The sequence below is a fragment of the Erinaceus europaeus genome, chromosome 15, assembly GCF_950295315.1.
Source record: "Erinaceus europaeus chromosome 15, mEriEur2.1, whole genome shotgun sequence".
NCBI lineage: Eukaryota > Metazoa > Chordata > Mammalia > Eulipotyphla > Erinaceidae > Erinaceus > Erinaceus europaeus.
Window position 1 is genome coordinate 18,025,658 of NC_080176.1, and position 23,274 is coordinate 18,048,931.

General features: G+C 49.8%; 1 protein-coding gene across 1 annotated transcript; it reads left to right on the plus strand.

Moving 5' to 3' along the window:
* Nucleotides 1-12,051: 12,051 nt before the first annotated feature.
* Nucleotides 12,052-18,155, plus strand: TUFM (Tu translation elongation factor, mitochondrial). Its single transcript, XM_007534634.3, has 10 exons — nucleotides 12,052-12,200; nucleotides 12,309-12,503; nucleotides 12,829-12,995; nucleotides 13,159-13,263; nucleotides 13,667-13,831; nucleotides 13,953-14,085; nucleotides 14,164-14,268; nucleotides 14,381-14,532; nucleotides 14,626-14,745; nucleotides 17,797-18,155. Exons 1-10 carry the CDS (start codon nucleotides 12,158-12,160, stop codon nucleotides 17,968-17,970), a joined length of 1,359 nt encoding a protein of 452 aa, XP_007534696.1. The 5' UTR covers nucleotides 12,052-12,157; the 3' UTR covers nucleotides 17,971-18,155.
* The last annotated feature ends 5,119 nt before the right edge of the window (nucleotides 18,156-23,274 follow it).

The window sequence follows — 23,274 nt, forward strand, 5'->3', positions numbered from 1 at the left end:
TATGGTGGTGCTGGGCATTGGACCTGGGACCCTGGTGTCTTAGGCAAGAGAGTCTTGTTGCAGAACCATTATGCCATCTCCCCAACTTATGGATAAAAATGTTCAAGAATTTTTAAAAATATATTTTAGAGGGTCGGGCGGTGGTGCACCCGGTTAAGCCCACATAGTTCGAACAGCAAGGATCTGGGTTGAGCCCCACTTCCCACCTGCAGGGGGGATGCTTCACAAGCGGTGAAGCAGGTCTGCAGGTGTCTTTCTCCCTCTCAGTCTTCCCTCCTCTCTAAGTTTCTCTCTATCCTACCCAATAAAATGGAAAAAATGGCTACTAGGAACAGTGGATTTTTAGAGCTGACACTGAGCCCCAGAGATAACCCTGGAGGATATATATATGGGAGGGGGGGGGGATGAGAGGGGAAGAGGAGATAGAAGGAAAGACACTTGCAGCACTGCTTCACTGGTCATGACGTTTACCCCTCTGCGGGTGGGGACTGGAAGTTGAACCCAGGTCCTTGCAAATGACAGCATGTCCACTCAACAGCATGTACCACCACCACCTGACCCAAAAAGAAGGTTTTTTTGTTTGTTTTCTTTGTTTTTTAATTGATGAGATAGCAAGGAAGAGAATCAGAGCTTCACTCTGGCACATGTGATGTGGGAGTCAAACCCAGGGCCTCATGCTTGAGAATCCAACACTTTATCCATTGCATCAACTCCCAGGTCACAGCACCTGAGTTCTTGCAAAACTAGGGGACTCGTGGCAGCCTCCAGAGAGCGTCAGAATGGGACCTGGTCTCCAGCAAGACCAGCCTACTGATTGCAGGGTTGGGGTTTTGAGCCAGTGTGATCGCCATGGAGGGGGGTAGGGGGACTGAAGATTGATTCCAGTCACAAGGCAATGACTTAATTAGTCATGCCTGGGGCTGGTCAGTGGCACACCTGGTTGAGCACACATGTTATAAAACCATTATGAGGGGGTCGGGCGGTGGCGCAGCGGGTTAAGCGCAGGTGGCGCAGAGCACAGGGACCGGCGTAAGGATCCCGGTTCGAGCCCCCGGCTCCCCACCTGCAGGGGAGTCGTTTCACGGGCAGTGAAGCAGGTCTGCAGGTGTCTTTCTCTCCCCCTCTCTCTGTCTTCCCCTCCTCTCTCCATTTCTCTCTATTCCTATCCAACAACAAAGCAACGTCAACAATGGCAATAATAACCGCAACAAGGCTGCAACAACTAGGGCAACAAAAAGGGGGAAAAATGGCCTCCAGGAGCGGTGGATTCATGGTGCAGGCACCGAGCCCAGCAATAACCCTGGAGGAGAAAAAAAAAAAAAAAACATTATGATTACACTGAACTCATCTGGATAATCAAGGACAATCTTCTTAAATTACAATCCTTCAATTATTAACATCTACAGAATTATTTGGTTATGTGTGCTGAGATATTTAGGAACCCCAGGAATTAAGACACAAACATCTTAATGACTAGAAAAGTTTTTTATTTTCTGCCACAAGGTTTTTGTTGCTAAGTTTCAGTGTTTGCATGACAACTCCAGGACTTTTTCCTTTTTCTTATTTATTTTTCATATTATTGGATAGATAAGAGACAGAGAGAAATTAAAAAAATTAGTCATTCCTAAGTAATGGAGCCCCAAGAAAAACTCCACACAGGGGTCCAGGAGGTGGTGCACCTGGTCAAGTGCATAAGGACCTCGGTTCAAGCACCCAGCCCCCACCTGCAGGGGAAAAGCTTCACAAGTGGTAAAGCAGGGCTGCAGGTGTCTCTTTTTCTCCCTCTCCATCTACATCCTTTCTCTCTTGATGTGTGTCTATTTAATAAATACTTAAAAAAAAAAACTTGACACAAATGCAGTGGGCTTCTTGGCTTTGTATATTAACATGCTGGGGGTGGGGACTGATTGCAAGTGGACAGAGCATTCGACCTCCCAGACCTCACCTTTCATCTGTATGTACATTCCCTGCCTATGTTCTTTTTTTGTTTAATTTATATGTATATTTTTTTAAAATTTTTATTTACCTCCTTTTGTTGCCCTTATTGTTGTAATTTTTGTTGTTATTGATGTCGTCGTTGTTGGATAGGACAGAGAGAAATGGAGAGAGGAGGGGGAGACAGAGAGGGGGAGAGAAAGATAGACACCTGCAGACCTGCTTCACCACTTGTGAAGTGACTCCCCTGCAGGTAAGGAGCTGGGGGCTCGAACTGGAATCCTTATGCCGGTCCTTGCACTTCATGCTATGTGCGCTTAACCTGCTGCACTACCACCCAACTCCCTAATTTATATTTTTATTGCCACCAGGGTTATCACTGGGGATCTGTGCCAGCACTAAGAATCCACAGCTCCTAAAACAACAAGGGCAACAAAATAAATCTAAAAAAAAAGGAATCCACAGCTCCCGTGGCCCAGGAGGTGGCGCAGTGGCTAAGACACTAGACTCTCAAGCATAAGGTTTTTAGTTCGGTCCCCAGCAGCACATGTACCAAAGTGATGTCTAGTTCTTTCTCTCTCTCTTCCTGTCATTCTCATTAATAAATAAATAAAATCTTTTAAAAAATGGCAGGGGTAAATAGCATAATGGTTATGCAAAGACACTGTCATGCCTGAGGCTCCCAAGCCCAGGTTCAATCCCCTGCACCGCTATAAGCCAGAGCTGAGCAGTGCTCAGGTAAAAAAAAAAAAGAATCCACACCTCCTAGCAGCCAGTTTTTACTTTTTTTTTTTTTTTTTGGTAAGAGCTATATAGAAGAGAATGGGGGCGGAGGGTAGATAGCATAATGGTTATGGAAATACACTCTCATACCTGAGACTCCAGAGTCCCAGGTTCAGTCCCCCGCACCACCACAAGCCAGAGCTGAAGAGTGCTCTAGTACAAAAAAAAAGGGGGGGAGGGGTTGGTAGCGCCGTGGGTTAGGAGCAGGTGATGCAAAGCTCAAGGACCGACATAAGGATCCCGGTTTGAGCCTCTGACTCCCCACCTGCAGGGGAGTCAGTTCACAGGCGGTGAAGCAGGTCTGCAGGGGTCTCTCTTTCTCTCCCCCTCTCTGTCTTCCCTCCTCTCTCCATTTCTCTCTGTCCTATCCAACGACAACAACAATAATAACTACAACAATAAAACAACAAGGGCAACAAAAGGAAAATTATATATATATAAAAGGGGGGTGGGGGCCGGGCAGTAGTGCAGTGGGTTAAGCGCAAATGGCACCAAGCACAAGGACCGGTGTAAGGATCCCGGTTTGAGCCCCCAGTTCCCTCCCTGCAGGGTGGATCCCTTCACAAGCAGTGAAGCATGTCTGCAGGTGTCTGTCTTTCTCTCCCCCTCTCTGTCTTCCCCTCCTCTCTCCATTTCTCTCTGTCCTATCAAACAACAATGATAGCAACAACAACAATAATAATAACAACAATGATAAACAACAAGGGCAACAAAAGAAAAAAATGGCCTCCAGGAGCAGTGGGTTCGTAGTATAGGCACTAAGTCCCAGCAATAACCCTGGAGGCAAAAAGAGAAAGAGAGAGAGAGAGAGAGAGAGAACCTGTAGACCTGCTTCACTGCTCCATGCAGATAGGGAGTAGGGGCTCGAACCCAAGTCCTTGTGCATGGTAATTTGTGCACTCAACCAAGTGTACCACCAAGTAGTAGAGCTCTTCTGTATTCTGTGAGTTGTTCTAACCAGCGATCAAATTTGAAGGACCTCATGGGGACCCCCCCCCCAAACGTGCAGCCAGTTGGAGGGAATGAAGGAAGAGGAGGAAGCCTAGGGGCCAGGTGGTGGTGCACCTGGTTACACACACACATCACCAAGCACTAGGACCTGGGTTTGAGCCCTCGCTCCACACCTGCAGGGGGTCCAATGGGGTCCTCTTCGTGAGTGGTGAAGCAGGTCTGCAGGTGTCTAACTCTCCCTCTCCCTCTTCTTTTTTACATCAGAGCACTGCTCAGCCCTGGCTTATGGTGGTGTGGGGGATTGAATTTGGGACTTTGGAGCCATAGGCATGAGAATCTTAGCAGAATCATTATGCTATCTCCCCCACCACCCCTGTCTCTATCTCCTCTCCTTTCTCAATTCTTTCCGTCTTAATCTAAAAAAAAAAAAAAGAAAAAAGGGAGTCGGGCGGTAGCGCAGCGGGTTAAGCACAAATGGCGCAAAGCGCAAGGACCGGCCTAAGAATCCCGGTTTGAGCCCCCGGCTCCCCACCTGTAGGGGAGTCGCTTCACAGGTAGTGAAGCAGGTCTACATTTGTCTATCTTTTTCTCCCCTCTCTGTCTTTCCCTCCTCTCTCCATTTCTCTCTGTCCTATCTAACTATGACAACATCAATAACAACAACGATAACTACAACAACAATAAAAAAACAAGGACAACAAAAGAGAAAAGAAAAAAAAAAAGCCACAGGGAGTCAGGAGGTAGCACAGCGGGTTAAGCGCACATGGCGCAAAGCGCAAGGACCGGCCTAAGTATCCCAGTTCAAGCCCCCGGCTCCCCACCTGCAAGGGGAGTCCCTTCACAAGCGGTGAGGCAGGTCTGCAGGTGTCTTTCTCTCCCTCTCTCTGTCTTCCCCTCCTCTCTCCATTTCTCTGTGTCCTATCTAACAACAAGGACATCAACAACAAAAATAATAACTACAACAACAATGATAAACAACAAGGGCAACAAAAAGGAAAATAAATACTAAAAAAAAAAAAAAAAGGCCACCGTGAACAGTGGATTTGTAGTGCCTGTACCCAGCGCCAGTGATAACCCTGGAGGCAAAAAAAAAAAAAAGGGTAGGTAGTCTTGAGGTGAAGTGATCCTGAACTTGTAGAGTCTGTGCTAACTCTGAGTCACTAGTGTTTACAGTAAGTTCAGGAGGGCCCAGAGAGATCGCTCACCAAGTAGGATGTGCACTTGCTGTGCACACTGCCTGTGTGTGAGCCCCTGCACCACATGGGGGGGCATCAGAGGAAGCTGCAGTGTTGTAGTGGCTGAATGAAGATGAATTGCAACCCAGAAGTAGTAAAGCCATGCATGGCATGTGTGATTTCTGAAAAAACAGAACAGAACACTGCAGTAAGCAGTTAGGGTTGAAATAGAATTTTGGTATTTTTTTGTTGTTGTTGTTTTTGCCTCCAGGGTTATTGCTGGGGCTCAGTGCCTGCACCATGAATCCACTGCTCCTGGAGGCCATTTTTCCCCCTTTTGTTGCCCTTGTTGTTGTGGCCTTGTTGTGGTTATTATTGTTGTTGATATCGTTCGTTCTTGAATAGGACAGAGAGATAGAGAGAGGAGGGGAAGACAACGAGGGGGAGAGAAAGACACCTACAGATCTGGTTCACCACCTGTGAAGCGACTCCCCTGCAGGTGGGGAGCCGGGGACTCGAACACTGCTCAGCCCTGGCTTATGGTGGTGTGGGGGATTGAATTTGGGACTTTGGAGCCATAGGCATGAGAATCTTAGCAGAATCATTATGCTATCTCCCCCACCACCCCTGTCTCTATCTCCTCTCCTTTCTCAATTCTTTCCGTCTTAATCTAAAAAAAAAAAAGAAAAAAGGGAGTCGGGCGGTAGCGCAGCGGGTTAAGCACAAATGGCGCAAAGCGCAAGGACCGGCCTAAAAATCCCGGTTCGAGCCCCCGGCTCCCCACCTGTAGGGGAGTCGCTTCACAGGTAGTGAAGCAGGTCTACATTTGTCTATCTTTTTCTCCCCTCTCTGTCTTTCCCTCCTCTCTCCATTTCTCTCTGTCCTATCTAACTATGACAACATCAATAACAACAACGATAACTACAACAACAATAAAAAAACACTTGCACTTTGCGCCACCTGCGCTTAATAACCCACTGCTTCACGTCTCATGAAGCTTCCTCCCTGCAGGTGGGACTCGGGGGCTTGAACCTGGGTCCTCAAGCAGAGTAGCCTGTGCAGTGGGAACACTTTGACAGCCTGGAGCACGGCAGCCTCACAGAGGCTCTGCCTCTGAATGAATGGCCACCACCCTTCTCTTCCATCAGTCTTGCTTTTTCCAGCCTCCGTCTGAAGGTCTGGTCTCTAGGGAACCAGGTAAAGCCACTGAGGCCACCACCCCTTTTTTTAAAATTTATTTCTTTATTGGGGAATTAATGTTTTACATTCAACAGTAAATACAATAGTTAGTACATGCATAACATTCCCCACCCTTTTTTTTTTTAAAGATTTTTATTTATTTACTAATGAGAGAAAGAGAGAAGGGAAACCAGAGCATCACCCTGGTACACGTGCTGTGGGGATTGAACCTCATGCGTGAGGATCCAATGCTTTATCCATTGTGCCACCTCCTGGACACTAGGCCATTTCATAAATGCCATTATTATTATTTTTTAAATATTTATTTTATTTATTTATTCCCTTTTGTTGCCCTTGTTGTTTTATTGTTGTAGTTATTGTTGTTGTTGTCGTTGTTGTGGGATAGGACAGAGAGAAACGGAGAGAGGAGGGGAAGACAGAGAGGAGGAGAGAAAGACAGACACCTGCAGACCTGCTTCACTGCCTGTGAAGCGACTCCCCTGCAGGTGGGGAGCCGGGGTTCGAACCGGGATCCTTATGCCGGTCCTTGCGCTTTGCGCCACCTGCGCTTAACCCACTGCGCTACAGCCCGACTCCCCATAAATGCCATTATTATTATTATTATTATTATTATCTTTATTTAATAGACATAGCCAGAAATCAAGAGGGAAGTGGGAGATAGAGGAGAGGCACAGAAAGACATCTGCAACACTGCTTCACCACTTTGCTTTCCCCTTACAGGTGACCAGGGGCTCGAACCCAGGTCCTTGCATACTATAACATACCCAACCAGGTGCACCACTGCCCGGCGCTCAGTGCCTGCACCATGAATCCACTGCTCCTCGAGGCCACCCCCCCATTTTGTTGCCCTTATTGTAGTAGCCTTGTTGTAGTTATTATTGTTGTTGATGATGTTGTTTGTTGTTGGATAGGACAGAGAGAAATGGAGAGAGGAGGGGAAGACAGAGAGGAGGAGAGAAAGATAGACACCTGCAGACCTGCTTCACCGCCTGTGAAGTGACTCCCCTGCAGGTGGGGAGCTGGGGGCTCGAACCAGGATTCTTTAGCCGGTCCTTCTGCTTTGCGCCATATGCTCTTAACCCGCTGTGCTACCACCTGACCCCGCATGTAGTTCCCTTTTATCCGTCCCTCGCTCCCTCCCCTTTCTTTCCTTCTTTTTCTTTTTTCTTTTTTGCTGGGGCTCAATGCCAGAGACGACCCGAACTGCCCCTGCGGCTACAGACAGACTATGACCCACATAGTCAACGACTGCCACCTCTCCAGATTCAAAGGAGGTCTCGAAACTTGACATCAGGCTCAACCTGACGCTGTTGACTGGCTACGGAAGAAGGGCAAACGCTAGAAGAAGAAGAAGTGCCTGTACTTCAAATCCACTGCTCCTGGAGAACATTTTCCCTCTTTTGTTGCCCTTGTTTATCATTGTTGTTATTACTGTTGTTGTCATTGTTGTTGAATAGGACCGAGAGAAATGGAGAGAGGAGGGGAAGACAGAGAGAGGAGGAGAGAAAGAAACCTACAGACCTGCTTCACTGCCTGGGAAGGGGCTCCCCTGCAGGTGGGGAGCTGGGGGGCTCGGACCGGGATCCTTACACCAGTCCTTGCGTTTCACACCATGCGTGCTTAACCCACTGCACCACCAGCCTGCCTCTCCTTCTTTCTTTTTGTCATTAGGGTTATTGTTGGGGCTCAGTGCTACAAATCCACTGCTCCCAGTGGCCATTTTTTCTCTTTCTTTTTTAAAAATTTTTTATATTTATTTACCATTTTTTTACTTTTTTTTTTGTCTTCAGGGTTATTGTTGGAGCTCGGTGCCTGCAATACAAATCCGCTGCTCCTGGAGGCTATATTTTTCCCTCTTGTTGTCTTTGTTGTTTATAATTGTTGTTGTTATTGCTCTTGTTGTTGTTGGATAGGACAGAAATAGAGAAGAGAAAGACAGAGGGGGGGAGAAAGATAGACACCTGCAGACCTGCTTCACCTCTTGTGAAGCAACTCCCCTACAGGTGGGGAGCCAGGGGATTGAACCGGGATCCTTATTCTGGTCCTTGCACTTGGTGCCATGTGAGCTTAACCCGCTGCGCTACCACCCGACTCCCTATTTACCTGTTTTTACCAGAACACTGTTCTATTTTGGCTTAAAGTGGTGCAGGGGATTTAACCTTTTTTTTTTTTTTTTTCTAATTTATATTAGATAGGACAGACAGAAATTGAGAGAGGACTGGGAGAGAGGGCAAGAGAGGAAGAGAGGGGGCCAGGCGGTGGTGTACCTGGCTAAGCACACATAGTATGAAGCACAAGGACCCGTGCTAGGATCCAGGTTCAATCACCTGACACCCCACCTGCAGGGGGCCATTTCACAAGTGGTGAAGCAGGTCTGCAGGTGGGTCTGTCTTTCTCCTTATCGTTTTGTTGTTGTTGTTATTGATGTCATTGTTGGATAGGACAGAGAGAAATGGAGAGGAGGGGAAGACAGAGAGGGAGAGAGAAAGATAGACACCTGCAGACCTGCTTCACCGCCTGTGAAGCGACTCCCCTACAGGTGGGGAGCCAGGGGCTCGAACCGGGATCCTTATGGTACTTGCGCTTTGTGACACGTGTGCTTAACCCACTGCGCTACTGCCCGACTCCCATCTTTCTCCTTCTCTATCTCTCCCTTCCTATCTCGATTTCTCTGTCCTATCCACTAAAATGGAAAAAGTAGCTGTCAGAAGCAGCAGATTGCTAGAGCCAGCACTGAGCCCCAGCAATAACTCTGGTGGTTAAAAAGAGACAGCTGCAGGCCTGCTTCACCACTCATGAAGTGGACCCCACTTGATAATATGTGCCCTGTAACCAGGTGTGCTTCCAACCAGCCCTCCCTTTTTTTATTCCCCCCCTTTTGTTGCCCTTATTGTTTTATTGTTGTAGTTACTGCTGTTGTTATTGATGTCGTCGTTGGATAGGACAGAGAGAAATGGAGAGAGGAGGGGAAGACAGAGAGGGGAGAGAAAGACAGACACCTGCAGACCTGCTTCACCGCCTGTGAAGCGACTCCCCTGCAGGTGGGGAGCCGGGGGCTCGAACCTGGATCCTTATATTGGTCCTTGCACTTTGCGCCACGTGCACTTAACCCACTGCGCTATCGCCTGACGCCCCTATTCTTTTTCTTCTCCTCCTCCTCCTCTTTTTGTTTGATATGGGTGAAAGAGAGAGATAGACAGACAGATAGGAGAGACGCCTGCCGCATTGTTCCACCACTTGTGAAGCTTCTCCCTGTAGATGAGGCCTGGAGACTTGAACCTGGGCCCTGAGGCATGGTAACCTGTGCACTCTGTTAGGGAGGCCGCCTGCCCACAGTTGTCTGGAGATTTCTGAAGAGGTAATGCCAAGCTGACTGTGGGTGAAAAATGAGTGAAGAATGCCTCTCAATTTCTTTTTTTTAAAAGATTTTTTTTCATTTTTTATATTTATTTATTCCCTTTGTTGTCCTTGTTGTTTTATTGTTGTAGTTATTATTTATGTTGTTGTTGGCTAGGACAGAGAGAAATGGAGAGAGGAGGGGAAGACAGAGAGGGGGAGAGAAAGATAGACGCCTGCAGACCTGCTTCACCGCCTGTGAAGTGACTCCCTTGCAGGTGGGGAGCCGGGGGCTCGAACAGGGATCCTTACGCAGGTCCTTGTGCTTTGCGCCATGTGCGCTTAACCCACTGCACTACCGCCCGACTCCCCAATTTCTTTTATTTTAATATTTATTAATTTATTTCCTTTTGTTGCCTTTGTTGGCCCCTCAATTTCTTTTTTTCTCTCTTTCTCTTTTTTAGGCAGTGGTTCAATTTCTAATAAGTGTTGGGGGCACTGAGGACAAAGCTCTGGATACTATCCCTCAATCAGCTACTGCTGGTCACCCAGCACAATAGTTCTGCAAACAACTTTCTTTTTTTTTTTTTTAATTTATTTTCTCTTTTGTTGCCCCTGTTGTTCTTTTTATTGTTGCTGTAGTTATTATTGTTGTTGTTACTGATGTCATCGTTGTTAGGACAGAGAGAAATGAAGAGAGGAGGGAAGACAGAGGGGGGAGAGAAAGATAGACACCTGCAGACCTGCTTCACCGCCTGTGAAGCGACTCCCCTGCAGGTGGGGAGCTGGGGGCTTGAACCGGGATCCTTATGCCGGTCCTTGCGCTTTGTGCCACGTGCACTTAACCTGCTGAGCTACCACCTTGCAAATGACTCCTTGCAAATGACTTTCATAGCCGAGGTTCTGAGATCCCAGGTTCAATTCCCAGCACCAGAGCTGAGTGTGCTCTGGTACAAAAACAAATTGGTCAGGGGCTGGGTGGTGGTGCACCTGATTGAGCACACATTACTGTGCACAAGGACTTGGGTTCAAGCTTCCAATCCCCACTTGCAGGGGGAAAGTTTCAGGAGTGATGAAGTATTGATGACAGGTTTCTCTCTCTCTCTCTCTCTCCCACTTCCCTCTTAACTTCTGCCTCTGACCAAAAGCAGATTACAAATTGGTTGCAATTATATCAGATCCTACCCTTTGAAATGTTAGAACTACAGGAACTTTGGAGGTGTCGGGGTCGGGGTGGGTGGTGGCACATTGGGTTAAGCCACATAATACGAAACACAAAGACGGAGCAAGGATCCCAGTTTGAGCCCCCAGTTTCCATATGCAGGGAGGTCTCTTCACAAGCAGTGAAGCAAGGCTATAGGTGTCTTATTTTTCTCTCCCACTTTTATCTTCCCTTCCCTCTCAATTTCTCTGTCCTATTTAAGAAAAAAAAAAAAAAATCAAGGGAGTCAGGCGGTAGCTCAGCGGGTTAAGTGCACGTGGCGCAAAGCACAAGGACCGGCATAAGGATCCCGGTTCGAACCCCGGCTCCCCACCTGCAGGGGAGTCGCTTCACAGGCAGTGAAGCAGGTCTGCAGGTGTCTACCTTTCTCTCCCCCTCTCTGTCTTCCCCTCCTCTCTCCATTTCTCTGTCCTATCCAACAACAACAATAACTACAACAATAAAACAACAAGGGCAACAAAAGGGAATAAATAAATAAATAAAATAAAAAGAAAGAAAAAGAACAGAAGTGATGAGGTAACCAAAACGAGAAATGTTCCTAGCTTGAATCATGCTGTCATCCGTGAAGCTAGAGAGAAGTGGCCACCTTCAGGATAACCAGTAGGGGCTGGGTGGCGATGCACCTGGTTGAGCGCACATGTTACAATGTACAAGGACCCGGGTTGCAGCCCCCGGTGCCCAGCTGCAGGGGGAAAGCTTTGTGAGTGGTGAAGCAGTGCTGCAGGTGTCTGTCTGTCACTCTTCCTATCATCCCCTTCCCTCTCGATTTCTGGCTATCTCTATTCAGATAATAAATAAAGATGGGAGGAGAGAGAGAGAGAGAGAGAGAGAGAGAGAGGGAGAGATAGGGAGAGAGGGAGAGGGAAAAACCAGTGGCCTTGGGGTAGGGTGGAGGTGCGGGGCGGGCGCAGAGCCTGGCGTGGTCCTGGGGGCTCGGGTCCTGCGAGAGGGGCAGTACAGGGCTGGAAGGGCGGCTACCTGCCTGCGGGTCAAGGACCCCCCACCCCGGCCTCCTTCCCGGGAAGCAGATGCTACCACCCACCTCCCACATGTGAAAACAAGGGGGCCGCAGAGAGAAGGGTCCCGCAGGCGCCCCATCCCAGGAAGGCTCTCAGTGGCGTCGTCACCATCTCCAGCTGCAGCACGAGGGCCGCCAGATCTCTCGCCAGATCCGTGCGCTGGGTCTGACTCCACCGGGCTCTGCGCGAAGACGCGGCCGAGTAGTCCCCCCCACCCAGCTCCTCTAAATCACGACGACCATCTTTCTAAGTCCCGCCCGGAGAACTACACTACCATGAGCCTTTGCGGCGCCGCGGCATTATGGGATGTCTCAGCCGGGTCTGCCCGCACCCCCCAACCACCTCGGACGCGCAGCTTCCCAGCGTCTTCCTCGTTGCTCCCGGAAGTGGGCGGAGAAGGCCATAGAAACTGGGGGCTAGAGGCGCCTACGTTTGTCCTCCCGACCATCGCTTCCGCCGGAAGTGGCCTCTAGGCGCAAGTGCCCTTTCGTTTTACTCGCGTGTGCGCCGGTGCTCCGGGAGCGGGTCCGGCCACAATGGCGGTCAGCACTCTGCTGCGCGCGACGCCCCTCTTCGGCGGTGAGGGGGGCGGGGAGGGCGAAGTGGGTCCGGGGACACGTGGGGGTCGTCGGGGGCGGCCGGGACCCGTCCCGCGGTCTGACCGCGAGCGTCTGTCTGCCCCGGCAGGTCTCGGCAGCGGCCCGACCCCGCTGCTGCAGGGTCTGTTGCGGCCGCGGAAGGCGCCGGCTCTGTCCGCTCTGTGCCGCGGCCTGGCCGTGGAGGCCAAGAAGACCTATGTGCGCGACAAGCCCCACATCAACGTGGGGACCATCGGCCATGTGGACCACGGCAAGACCACACTGACCGCGGCCATCACGAAAAGTTAGCCGGGGCTGGGGCGGGTGAGGCCCGCGGAGAGGGCGCCGGGGTCGGACAGACTCTCCGGGGCGGAAAGCCGCTCTCCCCCCGCACCCGCACCCGCACCCGCAGGCCGTGGGATGCGCCCCGCAAGCTGGAGCTCTGCCCCGGGGGCGTCGCCGGGCGGGATCCGGGGCCGCTGCTGCTCGTCCTGCTAGAGGGACTCCCTCCGGGGGACCTCGCGGGCTTGTCACTTGTTTGGGTGGGAGGGGCTCGGGGGCGTGGCGCGCGCGCCGCCTCTGCCTGGGAGCCCACCCGGGACTCACTCGGCTTCCCTGCCCGCCCTTAGTTCTCGCCGAGGGTGGCGGGGCCAAGTTCAAGAAGTACGAGGAGATCGACAATGCCCCGGAGGAGCGCGCCCGCGGCATCACCATCAACGCGGCCCACGTGGAGTACAGCACGGCCGCCCGCCACTACGCGCACACCGACTGCCCCGGCCACGCCGACTACATCAAGGTGAGAGGAGCTCGTGGGTTCGAGGGGAAAGACACTCAGGTGTCTGGGAGCAGGTGGCGGAGGACTGGGTCCTCGTCGTGATGGTTGGCCGGTGGCTGGAGAGGGGAGAAGGTTCCTGAACTGGGCTGAGTAATGTTTTCTCCTCTCCTCCCGCCCACCCCAGAATATGATCACAGGCACCTCCCCCCTAGACGGTTGCATCCTGGTGGTGGCAGCCAATGACGGCCCCATGCCCCAGACAAGAGAGCATTTACTGCTGGCCAAGCAGGTACAGTACTCACAGCCCCGGGGGGCGGCGGGCAGCAGGAGACGCCATCTCTGTGCGCCAGGGGGCAGCAGGGCAGATTAGGTGTTGGACTCAAGGTAGAAGGCCTGAGTCTGCCCAGGTCACATCAAATGGATGGGGTTTACAATCAGCAATATTTATACCCCTTTCCCATATTAGGGAGCTACTCTCTCTTCCCTGATCTAGCTTTCTGGTCCTTTTCCCAGCCATGACATCATCTCCTCAGACAATAACTTGGATCCACCTGCATATCAGATTTCACGCCCAGGGAAAAAAAGAAGGCCTGAGGCTGGTCCCTTGACATCACATGCTCCAGAGTGATGCTCTGGTTCTCTCCATATCTTTCCGGAAGACAGCGCCATCTCTGTCACTTTTCTCCTTCCAGATTGGAGTAGAGCACATTGTTGTGTACGTGAACAAGGCCGATGCTGTCCAAGATGCCGAGATGGTGGAACTTGTCGAGCTAGAGGTCCGGGAGCTGCTAACTGAGTTCGGCTACAAAGGGGATGAAGCCCCGGTCATCGTAGGCTCTGCCCTCTGTGCCTTGGAGGTGAATGCAGGCACCAGGCCAAGGCTGTGTGGCCAGCCAGAGCTCTGCTCTGAGTCTGGGTTGTGGCTCTTGGTGGCTGAGAATGCTGGGAGTTCCAGGGCCCCATTACCTCTCCCTGCAGCAACGTGACCCGGAGCTGGGCTTGAAGTCCGTGCAGAAACTGCTGGATGCTGTGGACACTTACATTCCGGTGCCCACTCGAGACCTGGAGAAGCCATTCTTGCTGCCTGTGGAGTCGATTTACTCTATCCCTGGTGAGGGCCCTGCCCATGCAGACTCCCTCTGGCAAGGGCTTCTCCATATCCCGTGACGTCCCTTCCTGTTTCCTCCAGGACGGGGCACGGTAGTGACAGGGACATTGGAGCGAGGCACTTTGAAGAAGGGAGACGAGTGTGAGTTCCTAGGACATAGCAAGAACTTCCGCAGTGTGGTGACAGGTATGGCAAAGCAGGCTTGGGGCACAGAGGCCGCCTCCAGGATGACCTCGGGCCTTGTAGGCACTGCCCTGTGGCTTCCTTCTGCCTCTTGCTTTCCCCACTCCCACCCTAGGCATTGAGATGTTTCACAAAAGCCTGGACAGGGCAGAAGCAGGGGATAACCTCGGAGCCTTGGTTCGAGGCTTGAAGCGCGAGGACTTGAGGCGGGGTGTGGTCATGGTCAAGCCAGGCTCCATCCAGCCCCATCAGAAGGTCGAGGCACAGGTGAGCTCCAGGGGTGGTGACAAGGCTGGGTGCTGCTGCTCCTGTCCCTGGCACAGAAGCCAAGCCCAGCTCCTCCCTCTGCTCACTCTCCAGGTTTACCTCCTCAGCAAGAAGGAGGGTGGCCGACACAAGCCAGTTGTATCCAACTTCATTCCTATCATGTTCTCCCTGACTTGGGACATGGCTTGCCGTGTCACTTTACCTCCAGGAAAGGTAAGGGGGAGGGGCCGGGTGGTAGCACATCAGGTTAAGTGCACATGACACAAAGTGCAAGGACCAGCCAGGTTTGAGCCCTGGCCCCCACCTGCAGGGAAGTCACTTCACAAGCGGTGAAGCAGGTCTGCAGGTGTCTGTCTTTCTCTCTCCCTGGCCTCCCCTCCTCTCTCCTTTTCTCTCTGTCCTATCTAACAATGACAGCAGTGACAACAATAAGAATAACAACAACTGGGAGTTGGGCGGTAGTGCGGCGGTAGTGGGGCGGGTTAAGCACACATGGTGCAAAGCGTAAGGACCAGCATAAGGATCCCAGTTTGTGCCCCCAGCTCCCCACCTGCAGGGGAGTCACTTCATAAGTGGTGAAGCAGGTCTGCAGGTGTCTATCTTTCTTTCCCCCATCTCTGTCTTCCCCTCCTCTCTCAATTTCTCTGTATTGTACAACAGCAATAACATCAATAACTACAACAATAAAACAACAAGGGCAATGAAAGGGAATAAATGAATAAACATTAAAATAATCTTTAAAAAATAACAACTATAAACAACAAGGGTAACAAAAGTGAAAAAAATAAAATAGCCTCCAGGGGTAGTGCAGTTACTGAGCCCCAGCAATAACCCTGAAGGCAAAAAAAAAGGAAGGTAAGGGGGCGTGGGAGGGTGTGTATGACATGAGATCACTCTTCCTGTCATAGTTCCAAGGACATGGACTTTTTTTTTGTAACCAGAACACTGCTCAGCTCTGACTTCTGATGGGAAGATTGAACTTGGCAGTCTCTTTGCATAACCATTATGCTATCTCTCCACCTGAGACCTTATTAAAAATGGGGGGGGTAGTGGTGCACCTAGTTGAGCTCACGTTATAATGCGCAAGGACCTGAGTTCAAGCCCCTGTCCCCTACCTGCAGGGGCAAAGCTTTGCAAGTGGTGAAGCAGTGCTTCAGGTGTCTCTCTGTCTCTTATCTCCCCCCTCCCCTCTCAATTTCTGGCTGTCCAATAAAGATAATCTTTAAAAAATGGTATGGGGGAGATAACATAAGCCAGAACTGAGCAGTACTGTGGTAAAATAAAAACAAATAAAATTTAAAAAGTGGGGGCTGGGTGGTGGCGCACCTGGTTGAGCGCACTTGTTACAGTGCACAAGGACCCAGGTTCAAGTCCCTGGTCCCCACCTGCAGGGGGAAAGCTTCACAACTGGTGAAGCAGGGCTGCAGGTGTCTCTGTCTCCCTATCTCCTCCAGCCTCTCAATTTCTGGCTATCTATCCAAAAAGTAAAGATTAAAAAAAAATTTTTTTTTTTTAAATTTAAAAAGTGGTCTTGGCGATAACACAGCAGATAAAGCACTGGACTCTCAAGCATGAGGTCCTGAGTTGTATTCATGGCAGCCTGGCTCTCTTTATCTTTTTCATTCATAAATAATTCCTTGTTTTAAGATTAGTAAGAGAGAACCAAAGAGTCACTCTATTAAGTGTAATGCCTAGGGATTAAACTTGGGGCCTTATGCTCATTGAGAGATGTCGATTTCTTTTTTCTTGGGTGAAGAAAGCTTAGATTCAAAGGAGACTAGTAGACACAATGGCCTGAAGTTAGGAGAACAAATCCATTTCCATTATTCTCTAGGCTGAAACAGGTTAGAAATGTGGATATGGGAGTCAGGAGGTAGTGCAGCAGTTACGCACAGGTGGTGCAAACACAAAGGACGGGTGTAAGGATCCTGGTTTGAGCCCCCGGCTCCCCACCTGCAGGGGAGTCACTTCACAAGCAGGTCTGCAGGTGTCTATCTTTCTCTCCCCCCCTCTGTCTTCCCCACCTCTCTCCATTTCTCTGTCCTATCCAATGACGACAACAATAATAACTGCAACAATAAAACAACAAGGGCAACAAAAGGGAATAAAGAAAATATTCTTTAAAAAAAATGAGTTATACCAATATTTAACCAACAGAAGGGTTTGCCAGAAAAGGATTGCACTTGCTCTAAATTTTTGTTTTTTTAGGGAGGTAGAGGAGATACCTGCAGCACTGCTTCTTCACTGCTTTTGAGACTTTCCCCCTGCAGGTGGGGGCTGGGAGCCAGGGGTTTGAACCTGGGTCCTTGTGGGGATTCTCCTGTTTTTTGTTGTTTTTTTTTAAAATATTTTTGTATTTATTTTTATTTATTCCCTTTTGTTGCCCTTGATGTTTTATTGTTGTAGTTATTATTGTTGTCATCGTTGTTGGATAGGACTGAGAGAAATGGAGAGGGGAGGGGGAAGACAGAGAGGGGGAGAAAGATAGACACCTGCAGACCTGCTTCACCGCTTGTGAAGCGATACCCCTGCAGGTGTGTGGGGGGGATTCTCCTGTTTTATAAGAACTTAGAGAAGTTCTGCATCTATGGGAGTCGAGCGGTAGCACAGGGGGTTAAGCGCACATGGCGCAAAGCACAAGGACTGGTCAGGATCCGGGTTCAAGCCCCCAGCTCCCCACCTGCAGGGGAGTTGCTTCACAGGTGGTGAAGCAGGTCTGTAGGTATCTCTGTCTCTTCCTCTCTATCTCCCCCTTCTCTCTCAATTTCTCTGTCTATATCCAATAACAAAGTTAAAAAATTTTTTTAAAGTTCTGCATCTAAAGCCTCCATAACCCCAAAACTTCCTAAATATGTTTCCCCAACAATTAGAATAAGTTGGATGCCGTGCCTGCTTTGTCATACTCATGACCCAGGTTCTTGTAGGCTGGTATGGCCTTAGGGAAGCATCCAGGCCTTTCACTGCCTGTCTACCTAAAAAGGTTGTCTTTGGCGAACAGTGAAGCCCCAGACACAAGAACGAAAAGATAAAGAACATTGTTCGCTAGTTTGGGTCCATTTTAGCCAGAGCGCTGGTGAGGCCTGGCTTATCAGACTCGCCTTTTGGCAGAACCATGATACCACCTCCCCCGCCCCACTAGGCCTTTTCTACCTTGGGTAGCAGGGGAAGGGCTGCTCCCAGAAAGAGGTAGTCACTGGCTGTTTTCAGCAACCCAACCGGTTACTGAAGAGAGCACATGATCCCCACGGCTCTGCTCTCTCCCAGGAACTCGCCATGCCCGGGGAGGATGTGAAACTCACCTTAGTCTTGCGGCAGCCGATGATCTTAGAGAAAGGCCAGCGCTTCACCTTGCGGGATGGCAACCGAACTATCGGCACCGGCCTCGTCACAGGCACAGTGTCCCTGACTGAGGAGGACAAAAACATCAAGTGGGGTTGAGTCTGGAACCTGCTCTGGCTGCCCTGTATTCGAGCTGGTCAGTGTCGTCCTGCTTCTGGTGTCCCCTTCCCAGGGCACTTGCTGCAACTGGGAGAGCACAGCTAGACGGGTAGACCTGCCCTGGTGCGAGGGGCTGTGTGCCTTGCCAGGGGAGGCGGTGTAATAAACTGTTCTGTGAATAGGCACCTAGCCTGTGTCCTGTGTCCTCTGTAAGTTGGAGCATGGGGGGATGCCCTGGACTTAAGCTCATGTGAACTGAGCTCACCTGTTTTAGTTTGATAGGAAGAGAAGAGATACCTGGGGCAGGGGTAGAAGGCATAATGGTTAGAAGAGACTCATGCCTGAGGCTCCAAAAGTCTCAGGATCAATCCCCCAAACCACCATAAACCAGAGCTCAGCAGTGCTCTAGTAAAAATAAATGTAAAAAAAACAAAAACAAAAAAAACAGGAGTCGGACAGTAGTAGTGCAGCAGGTTAAATGCAGGTGGCACAAAGTACAAGGACCAGCATAAGGATCCTGGTTCGAGCCTCTGGCTCCCCCCCCTGCAGAGGAGTCGCTTCACAAGCAGTGAAGCAGGTCTGTAGGTGTCTGTCTTCCCCTCCTCTCTCCATTTCTCTCTGTCCTATCCAACAACAACATCAATAACAATAATAACTACAACAATAAAACTAGGGCAACAGTTTTGGGGGTCCAGGTGGTGGCACACCTAGTAGGGTGCATATATTACAGTGTACAAAGACCTGGGTGGACGCCCTCACTTCCTACCTGCAGGGAACATCAGCAGTGAAGCAGGTCTACAGGTGTCTCTTTCTCCCCATCTCCCCTCCCCTCTCAACTTACATCCTGTCAAAAATTTGTGAAGGACAGGGAAGCTAGCATAGTTATGCAAACAGACTCATGCCTGAGGCTCCAAGGTCCCAGATTCAATCCCTAGCACCTTCATAAATCCAAGCTGAGCACAGCTCTAGTTAAAAAAAAGGGTGGGGGGGGGCAGTGGTAGCACAGGGGTTAAGTGCATATGGAAAAGAGGAATTTCCCATGAGTGGTCATTCCCACTTGCGGTTATCTTGTCCATCTCCAAAACTCTCTCCCGTTACACTGTCTGAACTGGAAGACGCTTTGAAGAGGGTTAAACCGGGAACAGCTGCTGGCTATGATAACATCACCCCAGAACTCATTCTTAACCTGGGCGCTGCGGCAAAGAAGTGGCTTGCTTCATTCCTGTCCCACATCTTGGAATCTGAGTCTATGCCCAAAGTTTGGCGTCGTGCGAAGATAATAGCGGTTTTGAAACCAAAGAAAGACCCAACACTGGCCGCCAGCTATAGACCAATTTCTCTCCTCTCCGTGTGTTACAAACTCCTTGAGAGGCTGCTTCTGTCACGTATTTCTCCTCTTACAGAGAAATTCCTATCACCCGCCCAAGCTGGTTTCCGCCCAGGAAGATCTACCTGCGAACAAGCCCTGGCCCTCTCAACTTATATTGAAAATGGATTCAAGAGGAATTTAAAGACGGGTGCTGTCTTTGTTGATCTCACAGCAGCCTATGACACGGTCTGGCACCGTGGTCTCCTAGTCAAGATCTCAAGATGCCTGCCTCCACGGGTGGCCAACACTATATCGTTTCTTCTCCAAAACAGAAGATTCCGGGTGCATCTGGGTGACAAGTCTAGCAGATGGAGACTTGTCTCAAGTGGCCTCCCCCAGGGCTCTGTTCTGGCTCCTACGCTATTTAATATTTACATCAATGACCTCCCAGAAACCTCTTCAAGGAAGTTCATCTACGCCGATGACATCTGCTGTGCAACTCAGGCATCCAAGTTCGACATCCTCAAGGAAACACTCACGAAAGACATGTCTCTGATATCTGATTACTGTAAAAAATGGTGACTAATCCCTAGCACTGCAAAAACAGTATCATCTGTTTTCCATCTACACCATGCCTCGGCCTCGCGTGAGCTTAATGTGCAGTTTGACGATACGAGAATCCGGCATGAAGCCCAGCCAGTCTATCTTGGCATTACTCTCGATCGCACTCTGTCATCTCATAAAAACTGCAGCAAAGGTGGGCGCGAGGAATAACATTGTAAGACTGGCCAGCTCCTCATGGGGCGCGAGCGCTTCCACACTACGATCATCATCTCTGGCATTATGCTATTCCACTGCAGAATACTGTGCCCCAGTATGGTTCCGTAGCCCCCATGTCCACTTGGTCGATTCCAAATTATATTCCTCCGTGAGGATCATTTCTGGAACCATCCATTCCACCCCGGTTCCATGGCTCCCAGTTCTTAGCAACATCGCCCCGCCAGATATTTGTCGGGATGCGGCATCATCTAAGTTCATTTCCCACGTCTACGCTCGACCGGACCTGCCAACATACGCGGATATCTTTGCCCACCCTGTCCAACGCTTGACGTCTCGTCACCCAATCTGGTCCCCTACGCCTACACTGAACTTCTCTGTTCCAGACTCTTGGAAACAGAGTTGGCAGTCAGCTGAGGTAAAGAACAAACACCTCATCACAGACCCCTGCAAGCGTCAGCCCGGCTTTGACCTAGCACGTTGTGATTGGGCCCTCCTTCATCGCTATCGAACAGGCCATGGCCGGTGCGCCGCTATGTTCCATCGCTGGGGAGCCAGAGACGACCCGAACTGCCCCTGCGGCTCCAGACAGACTATGACCCACATAGTCAACGACTGCCACCTCTCCAGATTCAAAGGAGGTCTCGAAACTTTACATCAGGCTCAACCTGATGCTGTTGACTGGCTACGGAAGAAGGGCAAACACTAGAAGAAGAAGTGTATATGGTACAAAGCACAAGAACCTGTATAAGGATCCCTGTTTGAGCCCCTGGCTCCCCATCTGCATGGGGGGGTCGCTTCACAGGCGGTGAAGCAGGTCTGTCCCCCTCTCTGTCTGCCCCTCCTCTCTCCATTTCTGTCTTATCCAGTGACAACAGCAATGACAGTGATTATGACAACAACATAGGTAACGACAAGGACAACAAAAGGGGGAAAAAATGGCCTCCAGGAGCAGTGGATTCATAGTGCAGGCACTGAGCCCCAGCGATAACTGGAGGCAAAAAAAAAAAAAAAAAAAAAAAAAATTCAGTTGCATTTGCAGGACCAATCCAAATGATTCTTGGGCCTTATGCTACCCTGGACTTAAAAGTCAACATAATGCCTGATAGCACAATGCTTATGCAAAAATACCTTCATTCCTGAGGCTCCAAGGTCCCAGGCTGACCATAAGCCTGCCATAACCCTAAGCCAGAACTGAGCAGTGCTCTTGTTACCTTTCCCCCTAGCAGTGCTAAGGCTTAAACCTGGAACCATAAGCATTAAGCACTTTTAAAATCATCGTGAGGGGGTTGGGCAGTGGTGCACCTAATTGAGACCCACTTTCCACCTGCACAAGAGGTGAAGCAGATCTGGTGTCTCTGCCAACCTCCTCCCCCCTCAATTTCTCTATCCTATCAAATAGGAAAAACTGGCTGCCAGGAGCTATGGATTCATAGTGCTGGTACCAAGCCCCAATGATACGCCTGGCAGCAAGAGAAAAGTCACTGTGGGGGCCAGTTAAGCACACACTGTAGTGTGCAAGGACTCGGTTTAAGCCCCTCCATCCCACCTGCAGGGGGAGAGCTTCCGAAGTGGTGGAGCTAAGGTGTCTGCCTCTCTGTCTAGTAACAAAAACGAAAAAAGTCAGTGTGGGGTAGTAGTTTGTGTTGGACTCTTGGGCATGAGGGCCCCGAGTTCAATCCTCAGCAGTCCATGTGCCAGTGATGTCTGGTTCTCTCTCAATAAAAAACTTAAAGTCCAGTCAGTGGCACACCCAGCTGAGAGCACAACTCAAGGACCCGGGTTCAAGCTCCCACCTGCAGGAGGAATCTTTAAATTGAAGCAGAGCGGCTTGTGTTTCACATTTTCTCCTTATCTCTCCTCTACCCCTTTGTCTATTAAAGAAAATCCAGCTCATGGTCCAGGAGATGGTGCAGTGAATAAAGCACTAGACTCTCAAGCATGAGATTCTGAGTTCAGTTCCTGACAGCACATGTACCAGAGTGACATCTGGTTCTCTTATCTTTCACATAATTTTTTTTAAAGATTTTATTCATAGGAAAGAACCAGATGTCATTCTGGTATATGTGCTGCTGGGGATTGAATTCGGGACCTCATGGTTGAGAATCCAGTGATTTATCCACTACACCACCTCCTGCACCACAATTAAAAAAAAAATGCAGCTTTTTGCTCAGCTGATACTGGGGCCAACACCCTGCACATGAAGTACTCAGTAACGAGCTTTTTTTCTTTTTCTTGTAAGATTTTATTTATTCATGAAGATAGAGAACCAGAAATTCCATCAGTACATGTGCTGCTATGGACTGAACTCAGGACCTCAGGCTTTATTCACTGCAGACCATAGTCAACAATTTTTTTTTTAAAGATTTTATTGATTCATGAGAAATTATAGGAGCGAGAGAAAGAACTAGACATCACTCTGGTACATGTGCTGCCAGGGATTGAACTTAGGACCTCATGCTTGAGAGTCCAATGCCTTATCCACCATGCCACCTCCTGGACCACAACAATCTCTTTTTTAAGTGGTAATTGTTGTATCACCAGTACCCAGCACAAGACCGAAGCTATAGACTAGAGATTTTATTTTCGGTATTTACCAAGATTCATGCTGAGATTTTTTTTTTTTTAATATTTTATTTATTCACGAGAAAGACAGGAGAGAAAGAACCAGGCATCACCCTGGTACATGTGCGCCCGGGGATTGAACCTAGGACCTCATGCTTGAGAGTCAAGCACTTTATCCACTGTGCCACCTCCCAGACCACCATGCTGAGATTTTTAAAGACTTTAATAATGACTGCTCATGAGCCCCTGGCTCCCCACCTGCAGGAGGGTCGTTTCACAAGCAGTGAAGGTCTGTAGGTGTCTATCTTTCCCCTTCCTCTCTCCATTTCTCTGTCCTAATGTCATTGTTGGCAACAATAGCAATAACGATGAACAAGGGCAACAAAAGGGAAAAAAGTGGCCTCCAGGAGCAGTGGATTCTCCAGCAGCAGTGGATTGGTGTAGTGCAGCACGTTCCTAGGTCTGTTTTACCCTCCCCTCAGCATCGAAGACAGAGCTGAAAGGTTTCACAGGAATTCCTGAGGGGGTGGGGACGAAATTCTCTTCCAGCTTTGAGACTTAGTCGTCTGCAATCTTTCTGCAGACCTCTTCCCATCAATTCAAACATGCTGACCAGTGGCTTGCTTCAGCTTCAGCAGACTGCTCCCTCAGGA